Source organism: Glycine soja, chromosome 16 (genome assembly GCF_004193775.1).
Source record: "Glycine soja cultivar W05 chromosome 16, ASM419377v2, whole genome shotgun sequence".
Lineage (NCBI taxonomy): Eukaryota > Viridiplantae > Streptophyta > Magnoliopsida > Fabales > Fabaceae > Glycine > Glycine soja.
Genome location: NC_041017.1, coordinates 18913287 through 18927435, shown reverse-complemented (window position 1 = coordinate 18927435; position 14149 = coordinate 18913287). Strand labels below are relative to the sequence as shown.

The 14149-nt window shown below is 36.1% G+C and overlaps 1 protein-coding gene, 1 long non-coding RNA gene and 1 pseudogene across 3 annotated transcripts; 1 reads left to right on the top strand and 2 right to left on the bottom strand.

The window, feature by feature from the left end:
- Positions 1-295: 295 nt before the first annotated feature.
- LOC114389208 (dnaJ protein ERDJ3A-like) lies at positions 296-2767 on the bottom strand. The gene is made up of 4 exons (XM_028349839.1): positions 2064-2767; positions 1310-1648; positions 831-1184; positions 296-748 (listed from the first exon to the last, which is right to left on the bottom strand). The coding sequence occupies exons 1-4, from the start codon at positions 2406-2408 to the stop codon at positions 581-583; spliced, it is 1206 nt and encodes a 401-aa protein (XP_028205640.1). The 5' UTR covers positions 2409-2767; the 3' UTR covers positions 296-580.
- A 9-nt stretch (positions 2768-2776) lies between these two features.
- LOC114389209 lies at positions 2777-6945 on the bottom strand. The gene is made up of 6 exons (XR_003661721.1): positions 6780-6945; positions 6595-6651; positions 3549-3612; positions 3283-3366; positions 3035-3184; positions 2777-2929 (listed from the first exon to the last, which is right to left on the bottom strand). It is a non-coding gene; the product is annotated as an uncharacterized LOC114389209 (long non-coding RNA).
- A 1531-nt stretch (positions 6946-8476) lies between these two features.
- Positions 8477-9793, top strand: LOC114390165 (annotated as a pseudogene). Its single transcript, XR_003661828.1, has 5 exons — positions 8477-8693; positions 8773-8909; positions 9011-9102; positions 9194-9368; positions 9529-9793. The product of XR_003661828.1 is annotated as an ERBB-3 BINDING PROTEIN 1-like (transcript).
- Positions 9794-14149: the final 4356 nt, after the last annotated feature.

Below are 14149 nucleotides of genomic sequence, written 5' to 3'. Positions count from 1 at the left end.
ATAACCGTGGGGTAGTAATAGCCTGCCTTAGCATCCAAACTAAGCAATTGCTTCAGCAAAATTACAAATGGCCCTTTTTAGGTGTATGAAGACAAAAGCACCAATATTTATCTATTTTTTATTTATATAAAAGCCTTTATATCATACTCTTTTTTCTTTTTTTCAGTTTCTTCCTTACCAAAGAAGGTACATTATCATCTATTGTCTATTTTTTTTTCTTTTCACTTTCCTTCCTAATCCAAATATACCACCAATGGCGAATTCACAATGGCAGTAAAAGCTAGATAAAACATCCTTGAGGAATTAGCATGGATCAATAATATCCTATGTGCCGTTATCTTAATTAGATCATTTGTACTCTTGATAGTATAAAAAAAACAAAAGATTCCATGTATCTCTTGACTCTGTACATGAGCATGCAGCCATAACAGTCAAAACCTACTTTTATGACCTAATACTCTAGTACAGGCTTCCCCCGTGTTGCTTCTCTGAAGGGTACATCTCCACTGAGAACGGAGCTAATGAAATTCTCTATCTCCTCTATTGTCATTTCACCCATAAATATACTATACTTCCCTCTTCAAGGTTTATAGGCAATCAACAAATTATTTGATGATTTATAACCTGTTTTGTCAAATGCCTTTAGAAATGATTTTTGCTTTGCAGCATCTAAGAGAGCATAGGAAATGGAGTCCCTAGAGCTGCTGGATCCCTGATTTGGTCGTCTTGCCAAAGATTTTGGAGAAACCTGAAAATTTTGCACAATCACCCTTTGAGAAAAAGTTTACATAACCCCCTTAAACTAGTAAGTGAATGAAATGTACACTTACCAAAGAGAGGATTGATTCAAGCTTTTCTCTAGCTTTAGAAGATCTGAAGGCACCAATTATGCAGACTGGAGTTTTCTCACCACATAGAGCCTCAATGTTTGATTTAGAAAGTAATGGTACGCGTCCCTCGTCTGAGTCAGTTTGTGCCTCCTTGGCCTGACCTGATGATTCCTTTTTACTTACTTTTTCAAAACTATCAAGTATGTTACTAAGATCAAGAACTGCAGATTTTAAATCTTTCACAGATATCCCAGTTTTTAGAACACGCTTTTCTCCATTTGGTAGCCAACCTACAATAGCTGGAAGTGCATCAACTCCTAGCGTTTTCACTCTTGGATCAGAAACATCATGAACCTACAAATCATTCAAGATATACATTAAATCTTACCCTTTAAAACAAAGCATAAGATTTTCCTTATAGGTCCAAAGAAAGAAATTAACAGAGAAAAATGTGTTTCACATCCACCCCTTTTACATACCTCTGCATCAATGAAAGTAATGCGTTTGTGATACAAGCCACTAAGGACACGCCAAATTACAGGAGTGTCCTTCTTGGTGGAGAGAAGCAGCACCATAGGCAACTTTCCAGTAGTGCTGAATTGATCAAGATGATTCAAGTCAGTTCGTTTTGAAAACCTTGGCAAATATTCTTGACAGAAAGCCTTCAAATTCTTAGCAGCCAAGTCTCCCCTATACTCGACCAAATAACCTTTTTCATTCTCCTTGTAAGAAAAAACAATAAGCCTTGGAGCTCTGCGTGGATATATGCTAAGCTCCTTACAGAATGAGACTTCCTTTTCACAGTTTATGCTTCCAACCTGTCACACAAAAGAGAGATATAAGCCATGCCAATTACAAAACAATCAACGAAAATGAATGAATTAGAATAGGATAAAATATGCTTTTAATTCATGTAAATACGGTTAAATTTGATTTTAGTTCACCAAAAAGCTTTTGTTTGTTTGTTTGTTGTCGTCGTCCCCATCAATTTTGTTTTAAAATACTCTATCACCACTTATTGATGACATGACATACATTTAAATATGTCATCATCCCAAAATGGTTATTGACACAGCATGCATCTAAACATGTCAAGTCAGCACTAAGTGGTGCTAAGGACCATTCTCAAAATTTTAAAAATTTATTAAGAACATCAACAACAAAAAATAAAGAACTAAAATCATATTTAGTCACATTTATAAATTTAAGCCAGTTAAGAAATTAAGTAAGAACCTTCAAAGCTCCATGCAACGAACTTGCAACCTCCTCTATAGTGGATTCAAAGTATTGGATCTCCATCGAAGAGGGCATATAAGATAACAAAAGCCAAGTCATCCCTGCATTCTCTATTTCTTTCTTGTAAATCTGTGAATTTACAGCTCTAAGACTTTTGGAAGAACTCTTGGACCCAGATTGAGACTTGGCTGAACTGCCAAAACCACCAAACTGACTCCCACCACCTCCACCACCGAAAAAACTGCCAAAAAGATCATCCAAGCCAAATCCAAAAGGATTGGAATCACCTGAGCCACCACCAACGGAAAAGGAGAATGACTTAGATCCTCCCTGACCACCCATACCTTCCAAAGATGAGCAATGTCCTTAATTGGCAAGAAACCACAAGAAAAACCATAAATGACCTCTATCAGTGTAACTATGACAATAAAGCTTCATCGGAGTTTCTCCATAGCCAATGACAGTTTTCATCATTTAGAGATCAAAATCCACACAGCATGAAAATTAGGCAAAGAAATCCCTTCGAGCAATACACATGAAGCAACCTAATTTCTTTCCAATTTTACTAAGCTGAAGCTTATATAGTCTATGACTTTACACCTATCAACCAAAGGTACAATAAAGAAAGGCAAGGCAACATGTAGTAAAATCCAAATCAACTTGTATTTTAAAAATGAAGATACAGTAAAAAAATGTTACAGTTGATTACTTTCTTTCCTGGCCTGACAAGCCTCAAGGCCACCTCAGCAGCAGTATTTGCGGCAGCAATGACATCAGCTGCCCTTCCTGTAACAGGACCTTCCTGAAGAACATGGGTGTGAGCTACGGCAGCAATGAATCCATCTATATGACATGCCATATCACTGCAACCAACCAAAGAAACAAACATCAACTTCCAAGTAGTATAAAAAACCACAAACTCCATTCTCCGACCACTCATCACAAATTTCATGCATTGAAAGCCTTACATTTTCAATATATCACCTTCTTCCAACACTGCCTCGTCACTGGCTAGTGGAGAGAAATGGCAGACAACGTTGTTTACAGACAAACATGTAGGGAAAGCAACACCTCTCTCAATCTTCCTCTTCACATTCTTGTACACATTTCCAGTTTGCCTACACACCCACAAAGCAAACCCTATAAGCTAAAATTCATAAATATTAAAAAAATGTCAAAGACAATGCTCCTTCATTTATGAATATTATAAGCTTACTCTCGAATGTATGAATCCCCTTTCTCACAAATATCCACAATCTTCGCTTTGGTTTACATTCTGAAATAACTAGCTTCAAGGCCTCTGTAAAATCATAGATAAACACAAGAAAAAAAAAACATCAAATCTTAGTAGAACCAAAAAATATAAATTAAAAAAAATGAACTTCAGCAAGGTTCCAGGAAAAATTGTGTCCAATGTATGAAATAACCAAAACCCAAATAGAATTTGAGACCACAAAGGCATTAAAAGAGTGAGGAACAAACTGTTAACGATCTCAGCCGCGGTTTTGTATTTGGTTACAACTTCTGCAGAAGAGAGATCCAACTCCTTATGATGAGAATCATGAAACTGGCCAAATACAGGCTAAAGGCCCAAGTGGAGAAGGACAAAGGCCTAAGTGGAGAAGGACAAAGCCCCCGAGTGGAGAAGGATGAAGGCCCAAGTGGAGAAGGATGAAGGCTCAAGTGGAGATGGATGAAGGCCCAGAGGCAGAGACACTATCAAGACAATTAATTGTTGCTGAAGGCCCAAACTAATTTGAAGGCCCAAGTTAAATATGTTTTTAGTTATAATTTTTATTTATTGTAGTTTTGGCCCAACCTATTTAGAAGACCCATGTCTATTTTTATCTTTTTGTTCAGATACACTATAAGTATTGGTTTTTATTTTCAATAAAAAAACTTTTGACATTTGATAAAATTTAGTGAGAGTTTCTCTCTAGGTTCCTTGTTGAACCAATTATCAGACTTATCAAGGTAATCCTTGTGGCGTCTACCCAGACTTATCTTCCTTCATTGGAAGTGGCGTCTACCCAGACTTATCTTCCTTCACTGGAAGTGGCGTCTACCCTGACTTATCTTCCTTCACCGGAAGTGGCGTCATCCAAAAACTCTACAGCCTGTATCAAGTGATCCGCCCCGTAAGGTTCACATCATCTGGTATCAGAGCTTCGGCTCTTGATACAGGTTCTATCTTATCCTATTATTTTTCTTTGTAATTTGTCCTGGTTCGTGTTTTGTCCTTGTTCTGTTATTTGTTTTTCTTGTTTGCGTCTTGTTGCGTTCTTGTTTGTGTCTTTGTTTCGTTCTTGTTCTTGTCACGTTTGTGTTCTTGTTGTTGTTCTTGTTTCTAGTGTCTTTCAGACTTTGTGTCATAAAAAAAAATTGTTTGGGTTCTGTTTCAAGTAAAAAAAAAAAAGTTGCAGAAATTTTGAAAAAAAAAAAGAGAAGAAAAGAAGAAAGAGAAAAAAGAGAAAGTGGGTGTTTGATCTTTGAACACGAAATTGAGGCAGTTAGAGGCTTTTTTTTTTGGCAGAAAATCGTGTACCAAATCCCCTTATCTAGATTCTCCTTTGAATTCTGAGCGTTTTGATATATAGTGGGCCTCAAACAGACAACCGTAGCAAAAGTTATGAGCATTTGAAGTTTAGTTGTCATATCTGTTATCTTATCTGTTATCCTATCTGTTATCTTATTTGTTATCATACCTGTTATCCAAATTAAATCTAATTTGTTATCCCAAATCTGATCTATTATCCAAATCAAATCAAATCAAAAAAATTTATCCAAATCAGATTTGTTATCCAAATCTAATCTGTTATCCAAATCAAATCCAATCTGCTATCCAAATCAAGTCCAAGTTGTTATCCCAAATCAAATCTGTTACTCTGATAATTCTATTGTCTTTCCTTTTATTTTATATTACCTTGTGTGTCTAATTCGGTCTATCCAGGAACTTAAGAGGGAGTGAGTGGTAAAAGGCAAGAGTGAAAACATCACACAAAAGCCTATATTGAGAGCATCAAACACGAGTGAACTACCATTAAAGAGAGAAACACGTGAGTAGAGTGTGGTGAGGTCCTGATTTTTTTATTAATTTACTGCAACATTCTTTGTTCCTTAATCATGGCAAGAGCTGGTGACAATGGTGGTGTATATCATCAACTGGACGAATCTCAACGCTTATTTCTGGATGCGTGGACTACACAAATGCAACGTTTGTTGAACCGTAACAAAGAAGAGCCCTACAAACGAATAGCCAAATCTTCCTCGTTTACTCTTAAACCTCTATCCCATAGAGAAGTGTGTGATGACCAAATCAGAATGAGAGAAAAGAGAGAACAAGAGAAAGAAAATAGTGAGGCACCACAAAGGAATATGAAAAAGAAGAGTGATACACCCGAGGAAAAGAGTGATACACATAAGAGAGAGAGTGATACACATGAGAGAAAATTTAATTATTTTGCAGAGGCGAGTGAAGTGAGGAAAGTGTTACCTGCTCATGAACCACTCAATCTACAGTATTGCAAAGACAGTAAAATTTCTACTGATAATTCTAATGAGTTTACTATTTCTATTTCTCCTAGTGTTCAACCATTATTGCAGGAATTTAAAAATGTCTTTCCTAAGGAGATTCCTCATGGACTACCACCTTCAAGAGGCATAGAACATCAAGTTGATCTCCTCCCCGGAGCTTCATTGCCTAACAGACCAACTTACAAAAGCAATCCCCAAGAGACTCAACGTAAGGATGCACATGCCAAAGTTGAGTATGTGAAAAGATTGTATGACCAAGTGAAGGTGCAAATTGCAAAAAAGAATGAAAACTATGCCAAGCAAGCCAACAAGAAAAGGAAGGAAGTGGTACTTGAACCCGGTGATGATCCTGGACATTTGAGGACAAATGTTTTCCAAGAAGGAGGGAATGATGAGAATCATGAAACTGGCCAAATACAGGCTAAAGGCCCAAGTGGAGAAGGACAAAGGCCTAAGTGGAGAAGGACAAAGCCCCCGAGTGGAGAAGGATGAAGGCCCAAGTGGAGAAGGATGAAGGCTCAAGTGGAGATGGATGAAGGCCCAGAGGCAGAGACACTATCAAGACAATTAATTGTTGCTGAAGGCCCAAACTAATTTGAAGGCCCAAGTTAAATATGTTTTTAGTTATAATTTTTATTTATTGTAGTTTTGGCCCAACCTATTTAGAAGACCCATGTCTATTTTTATCTTTTTGTTCAGATACACTATAAGTATTGGTTTTTATTTTCAATAAAAAAACTTTTGGCATTTTGATCAAATTTGGTGAGAGTTTCTCTCCGGGTTCCTAGTTGAACCAATCTCAGACTTATCAAGGTAATCCTTGTGGCGTCTACCCTGACTTATCTTCCTTCACCGGAAGTGGCGTCTACCCTGACTTATCTTCCTTCACTGGAAGTGGCGTCTACCCTGACTTATCTTCCTTCACCGGAAGTGGCGTCATCCAAACCTCCGTAGCCTGTATCAAACGATTCACTCCTACTCAGGTTCACATCACCTTCTCCTCCCTTTCATCGTCCGACATGGTGGTACACCTCTTTAGTCCCTGTGACCTCTGAAACACCCAAATGAAATGGGACGAAGAAATGAGTAAAACAAAAACAAAAATCAAATCTTTATCCAATTGGGTCGTCCAAGAGAATGAAAAGTTGGGAAATTGATAGATTTTGAAGTAACACTCACTGTGGGGAGGTTGGGGCCGATGGCAGTGCTGATGAATGAGCGAAGAAGAATAGGGTTTTAGGAATGAAATGGTAAAGAAGCAAGTCTTGAAGAGCCAAACGGTGCTACCTGTGCTATTAGGGTTACAGCCAGAGGCAGCTTTGCCTTATATAGGAGTTTTTCATTTTCGTTGTAAGAGGACAAACCTTGGAGTAGGGTTTTTACATTCCATTTTTTCCCTTATTTATATTTTATATTTATACTACATTACTCATTTTGTACTGTAATGTGTACTGTACTATACACAACAAGTTGACTCTACAACATGGATGTAATAAAAAAAATCAATAAAAAAATATTAGGAGATATTTTTTGTTTAAAATAATTATATGACTAGCTTTATTATTTATCATTAGATTATAAATATATGTTTTTATTCTTAAGAAAGGTGATAAATATTTATAATTTTTATTTTTAATATATTATTTATCATTATTTACAACAGAGTTCGATAAATGTGAACTATGAGGCACAACGAAACTCCTCGTCTGTAATGTGCATTTCTCACCTTATGCTGTTTTGTTCTTTTGAGATTACTTGGTTGTCATTTTAAGCTTTTTGAACCTTTTTTTTATCTGCATGATGAATGCTATCAAGCACTTCCATAAACAACCTTGGTTTTTTTTTGTATTCTGATTCTGATTCAACTTGGTTTATAATATATTGTAAATTTGATAGGCTGATCTCTGTATGATGAAGACATTATTGGTTATGGATAAAACTCCAATGAAGCCTGTTTGTCATAGTTACACTGACAGAGATTTCTGCAATTTGTATTCCATCTTGTTATGTACCTGTATGATGAACTTTATCATGTACTAGTGTCAAACATTTTTTGTATTCTGATAAAATTTTGGAAAATATCTTGACAGGTCTCTCTTGTTTCTTTCCATATCCCTCCTCTTAAAACTATCTTATTTGAATCCATAATATTATATTGTAAATTTTATGAACTGATCTCTATATGATGAAGATATCATAGGCTATGGGTAAACCCCAATGATGCCTGCTTTTGTCATAGTTACACTGATAGAGAATCATTCATCCACTGTTCTATATATAGTGCCCACCATTTGTCATCACATAGAGAATTGTTCATCCTGTTATAGCTTTATCAGCGTATATGTGGATTTTAATATTTTGTTGCATATGCTAAGGCAACTTTGCCGAGGTGATCAGGTACCATATTGGTTTCCTCTTTTCCCTGTTGCCAATACTAGAACTGGCTGAAAATAGTTTCATGGTTGTGCTGATTATATAGTCAGTACACTTGACTAGTCTAGCCAACATAGTACAGTACTACTGTATTAATTATTAAAACATTACTTAACACAACGTAGAACTAGAGAAGAGGAATATAATACAATATTCAAACCGTTAGATTAGTTGAGTTATTTTATTATTCATGGAATTGAATACAGTAGCATTTATAAAACCTTTAGTAAGGAAAACTTTGCTTTGATGATTGCTGGTATATTGATTTCCCCTTTTCTCTGTTGCCTAATTTAGAATAAGCTTTAAATTATTGTAGTTATGATGATCTATTAGTTCAACACGTTTGTCTATTTTAATCAGCACAGTATTAATATTATTATTCATAATTTCATATACATAAATGGCCTTATTTTAATTAGTGTTTTTTTTTTCTTTTATCCACAGATCAAGGATGTAAGTGATGCAATTCAAAAGGTTGCTGCTGCCTATGACTGTAAAATCGTTGAGGGTGTGCTTAGCCACCAAATGAAGCAGTTTGTTATTGATGGGAATAAAGATGTGCTTAGTTTGTCTAATCCGGACACAAGGGTTGACGAAGCAGAGTTTGAGGAGAATGAAGTTTATGCAATTGATATAGTAACTAGCACTGGGGACGGCAAGGTAGTTCAATTATATCAACATATTTACTAGTATGGTAGAGCTTATGCATGATATAAAGTAAATTTTCATCCTCTTGCAGCCTAAGCTGTTGGATGAGAAGCAGACAACTATCTATAAGAGGGCTGTTGACAAGAGTTATCACTTGAAGATGAAAGCGTCTAGGTTCATTTTCAGTGAAATAAGCCAAAAGTTTCCTATCATGCCGTTCTCTGCTAGGTAATTTGATTACTTGCATGTTTATAATACTGTGTCTAGTTGGTGTGCTAATTATTATTGTCATCACTATTCTTAAAATTTTATTTGTTTTATAATAACAGGGCTTTGGAAGACAAAAGAGCTCGACTTGGTTTGGTGGAATGCGTCAACCATGAGCTCTTGCAGCCATATCCTGTTTTGCATGAAAAGCCTGGTAAAGAACTTTTGGCCAGTAGGCATGATTAAATCCTGTGTTGGCATTTATGTGAGCCTTCATGTCATGCATTGCATTGGTTGCTTTACAGGTGATTTTGTTGCGCACATCAAATTCACAGTCTTGTTGATGCCAAATGGATCGGATTGAATCACAACTCATCCACTCCAAGAATTGCAGCCTACAAAAACAATAGATGATCCTGATATTAAGGCTAGCCTTGGGCACAAAGACAAAGAAGAAAGGTGGTGGGAAGAAGAAAAAAGGTAGGCTCGAAGAGCATGTTGCTATTATTCTATAATAATTCCTTGTGTTGCCTCATGCTTCTGTATTATTGCACAGAACTCCATCATTTGCATATGTAAAGTTTCAATGTTACTTGTCGAATGGCTCAACAAATAATGCTTCTTGGTTGTTTGCACACAGGTAAGAAAGGGGACAAGGCAGATGAGACAACTGAAGCTGAGGCTATGAACTCAACAAACGGGGCCACTCCTCAAGAGTGACTTAACTACCCTTCCCTCTCCTCTCCTCTCCCCAAACAATGAAAGAAGCTTTTTCGTTTCATTTTCGACACCTCTTTTCAATTTTGGTACATTGTTCACCAAATTGTATTTTGCTTGCTTGGATGTCAATTTTAGTATAGTGTTCCGACATTGATTTTAATAGGAATTTATATATGCACATTTTAGTTGGGGGTGTGTACATGGCTCCTTTTTTTCAAAAAAGAAAAAAGACAAACCGAACCAGTTAAATGGTTTAGTTCTTCATCCAAACTGGTTGATAATAATAAAGCGGTTTGGTTTTTGGTTAACTGATTCTGAACCAGTTTGAGTTGAAACATTTCCAAGCTGTTTCTTTTGTGCTGAACCGTTTTTAAAACCGTTTTTGAATGTGCAGCTTTTGAAATGATTTGTGAAATAATATGCAGCTTTTTAGGTGACAAACCAAAAAAAGGCTTTTTGAATTATCTATTATAATCTCAAATTAACTATGAAAAGAAACTGATAAGAAGTTATCTTCCATCTTCTATACTTTTTATGCTATGCAGGATGTGTTTTTAAAATCAGTTTCAATGATTTTATAATACCCGATATCAATTATAAAAAAAGATTCAATGTTGCTGAAGGGTAATGCAACCAGTATGGAATTAATATCAAATAATGAAAGGTAAACGGTGTGTGATTAAAAAGGAAGCAAATTTTAGAGTAAGCGTGTGTTTGATTTCATGTTCGATTTTTTATAATAGTTCAATAAATTCTAAAAATTTTAGGCTTACTTAATAACTAATTCACGCTTACTCTCAAATCTAATGTATTATGAAAGCCTTTTGGTTTGTCAAACATTGGTGCATTATCTTCCACCAAAAGGCATGGAGATTACCTAATGTGTATCAAACAATGGACAATATAAGAACTTATCATGATTTTATCATATCCTAAAGGTTCAAGTTCTCTTTGTCGATATCAGTTAAGCATGTTCAATTAATGAGTTTCATGTGCATGATAAAAAGTAGAAAGGGAGTATGTTAAACACTCAGTTTTGATTCATTGCATTGTTTAGTGAAGGTTATAGACTCAATTATTGATTCATTGTATTGATTGTTGAAGTTTCACATACAAGAACTTACTTATATAACACTATCTATCAGTATCATTGATAACTGAAGAAGAAAGGGGAGCAAACATAAACACTCAATTATTGATTCACTGTAGTGATTAGTGAAGGTTCCCATGCAAGAGCTTATATAATCTCTTTCTCAATATAAGTCAATCGTGTTCAATTAATGAGTTTTACATACATGATCAAAGAAGAAGAAAGGAAAAGAAATATGTTAAAGACACAAGTATTGATTCATTACTTTCATGGGTGAAAGTTCACCTGCAGAGGCTTATATAAAACTAGGGCTGCTCAAAATAACCAGTTTTATATAAAACTAGTCATGATTATAGATATAATATCCACTTATAATCTAGTTATTTATTAGTTATATGGTTATAGTTATGTAAATACTCAAACCATGAACACCCCTATATAACACTATTTTCAAGTATCAATTGGTATTCAACTAATGAGTTAAACATATATGATAAAATAAGAAAGAGGAACAAATATGTTGAAGACTCATTGTTTCATTGGATTGAGTAATGAAGGTTAACATACATGATCTTATTTAATGCACTCTTATCAGTGGATCATGTTCAATTAACGAGTTTAACGTACATCATAAAAGAAGAAAGCGAAACAAAAATGTTAAAGACCTAATCATTGATTCAGCCACTCTTTCTCAGTATATAAGTCAATTGTGTTCAATTAATCAACTTCACGTACATGCTAAAAAAGAAGGAAAAAAAACAAATTTGTTAAAAGATTGAAGTGTCGCATTGATTGATGAAGGTTCACAAAAAGGAGCTTATATAATGCTCTTTCAATATCAATCAATTGTGTTCAATTAAAGAGTTTAACTGTTTAACATACAAGATAAAAGAAGTGTTGGAAATAAGGCTTTTTATGTTTAGGAAAAGTGTTTAGGAATATTGGAGACTTTGAATAGAAACTTGATAGGAAGGAGAATTCTTTATGGAGGAGAGAACTTTGTATTTTTGCTTGATACAAATGTGTAGGATTACATCTCTATTTATACTACTCTAAGGAGAACTCTAGACACACTAATTCTAGAGAGTTCTCAACTCTAGAGATCCAAAGAGTATTCTAGAGAATATTACAACCATAAGAAATATCTAGACACTCCAAACACTACAAGAATTCTCTAGAAACATGACCCATAATTACTTAAGCTCAAAATAACTAAGTCCAAGGAACCAAATAATTAATTTAGGCCAAAATCAAGTTTATATTTCAACATCCCCCCTTAAACTTGATTTGTGACTCCAAGCATACTCCTTAGCTTCACGAAAGTTTCCAACTTGAGTGGCTTTGTGAAAATGTCGGCAGCTTGATCTTAAGACATCACATACTTCAACTTTACCTCTTTCTTCTCAATGCATTCTCTTATGAAGTGGTAACGGGTGTCGATGTGCTTACTTCTTTCATGAAATACTGGATTCTTTGCCAAAGCGAGTGCTGATTTATTGTCAACACATATTTCCATAGGTTCTTCTTGTGGCATTTTTAACTCTTTCAACAAGTTCCTTAGCCAAATTGCATGACAAACGCATGATGTGGCAGCGACATACTCAGCTTCACAAGTTGATAGTGTGACTATTGGTTGCTTCTTTGACAACCAAGTGAAAGCAGTATCTCCCATAAAGAACACAAAACCAGTAGTGCTCTTTCTATCATCCAAGTCTCCACTCCAATCGCTATCACTATAGCCAACAATGTTATAATTGTCAGAAGAGTAATAGTGCAAGCCAAAGTTTGTTGTACCTTTGATGTATCGAAGGATTCTCTTTGCCGCCTTGAAGTGAGTTGTGGTTGGAGCTTCCATGTAGCGACTTACTACTCCTACAGCATAGAGAATATCCGGCCTTGTACATGTCAAGTAACGTAAACTTCCAATCAAATTTTTGTAAAGAGTTGGATCCACATTCTCTCCTTTTTCATGCTTGCTCAACTTGCTGCCACATTCCATCGGGGTGCCAACTGGATTGGCGTCATCCATCTTGAACTTCTTAAGGACTTCTTTGGCATAGCCTTCTTGGGTGATGAAAATTCCTTTGTCTTCTTGTTTTACTTCGATGACGAGATAATATGCCATGAGCCCCATATCCGTCATCTCAAATTCATTTGACATATCTTTCTTGAACTCTTCGAACATGCTTGGATTGTTCCCTGTAAAGATCAAGTCATCTACATATAAACACACAATCAAAATATCTCCACTTTGCGCTTTGATATAGAGTGCATGCTCATATGGACACTTGATGAAGTTCTTGTCTTGAAAGTACTTGTCAATTCGAACATTCCAAGCTCTCGGTGCTTGCTTGAGACCGTACAACGCCTTCTTCAACTTCAAGACTTTTTCTTCTTGCCCTTTTACTTCATAGCCCAGTGGTTGCTCAATATAGACTTCTTCTTCGGGAAAACCATTCAAGAAGGCTGACTTCACATCCATTTGATAGATCTTCCATTTATTTTGGGCTGCCAAAGAAATGATCAGTCTAATAGTTTCAAGACGAGCAACAGGAGCAAATACCTCATCATAGTCAATTCCTTGTCTTTGACTATAGCCTTTAGCCACCAATCTTGCTTTGTATCTCTCCACATCTCCTTTAGCATTCTTCTTTGCCTTGTACACCCATCTTACTTCGATTGCTTTGTGTCCTCGTGGAAGTGTAGTAAGTTCCCACGTATCATTCTTCGTGATTGACTTGATTTCTTCGTCCATGGCGTCTTTCCACTTTATGTTTTTCGTTGCTTCTTGATAGCTTAGAGGCTCACAATCACCAAAAAGACAAAAGAGGTTAATGTCGTTTAGGTTTTTGGTTACCTCATAAATCTCTTCAATGCTCCTTAGTCGCGGTGTCCTCTCACTTGAACTTGTTTCATCCAACCTTGGTGTCGGTGAGGCAGGTGGTGTAATATGTTCCTCTATGATTGGTTGTTTAATTTCATCTTCTTCTTCAAAATAAGGAAGAAAATCATACTTATCTTCTTGAACACTCCAATGCCAACAATCTTCTTCGTCGAACTCCACGTCGCGACTTATGACGATCTTTCTACTATTTGGATTATAGAGCTTGTACCCCTTGGATCTTAAGTCGTAACCCACAAACACGTACTTCTCACTTTTATCATCGAGCTTTGTCCTCTTTTCGTTTGGAACATGGGTATAGGCAATGCTTCCAAACACTTTGAGGTGAGAGATCCCGGGCTTCCTTCCACTCCATGCTTCTTGTGGTGTCTTCTCATGCACGCTTCTTGTTGGGGAACGGTTTGTTAGGTAAACTGCACATGTCACTGCTTCAGCCCAAAACTCCTTTGGCATCTTTTTGCTCTTGAGCATGCTTCGCACCATGTTAAGTATGGTCCGGTTCTTTCTCTCTGCTACTCCATTTTGTTGTGGCGATCTTGGCACTATCAG

Coding starts and splice junctions, on each gene's coding strand:
- LOC114389208 (XM_028349839.1), bottom strand. CDS start 2,408: ATGGGTGGTCAGGGAGGATCTAAGTCATTCTCCTTTTCCGTTGGTGGT. Junction 1,185..1,309: donor TTACTTTCATTGATGCAGAG/GTATGTAAAAGG, acceptor AATGATTTGTAG/GTTCATGATGTTTCTGATCC. Junction 749..830: donor TTGAATCAATCCTCTCTTTG/GTAAGTGTACAT, acceptor CAAAATTTTCAG/GTTTCTCCAAAATCTTTGGC.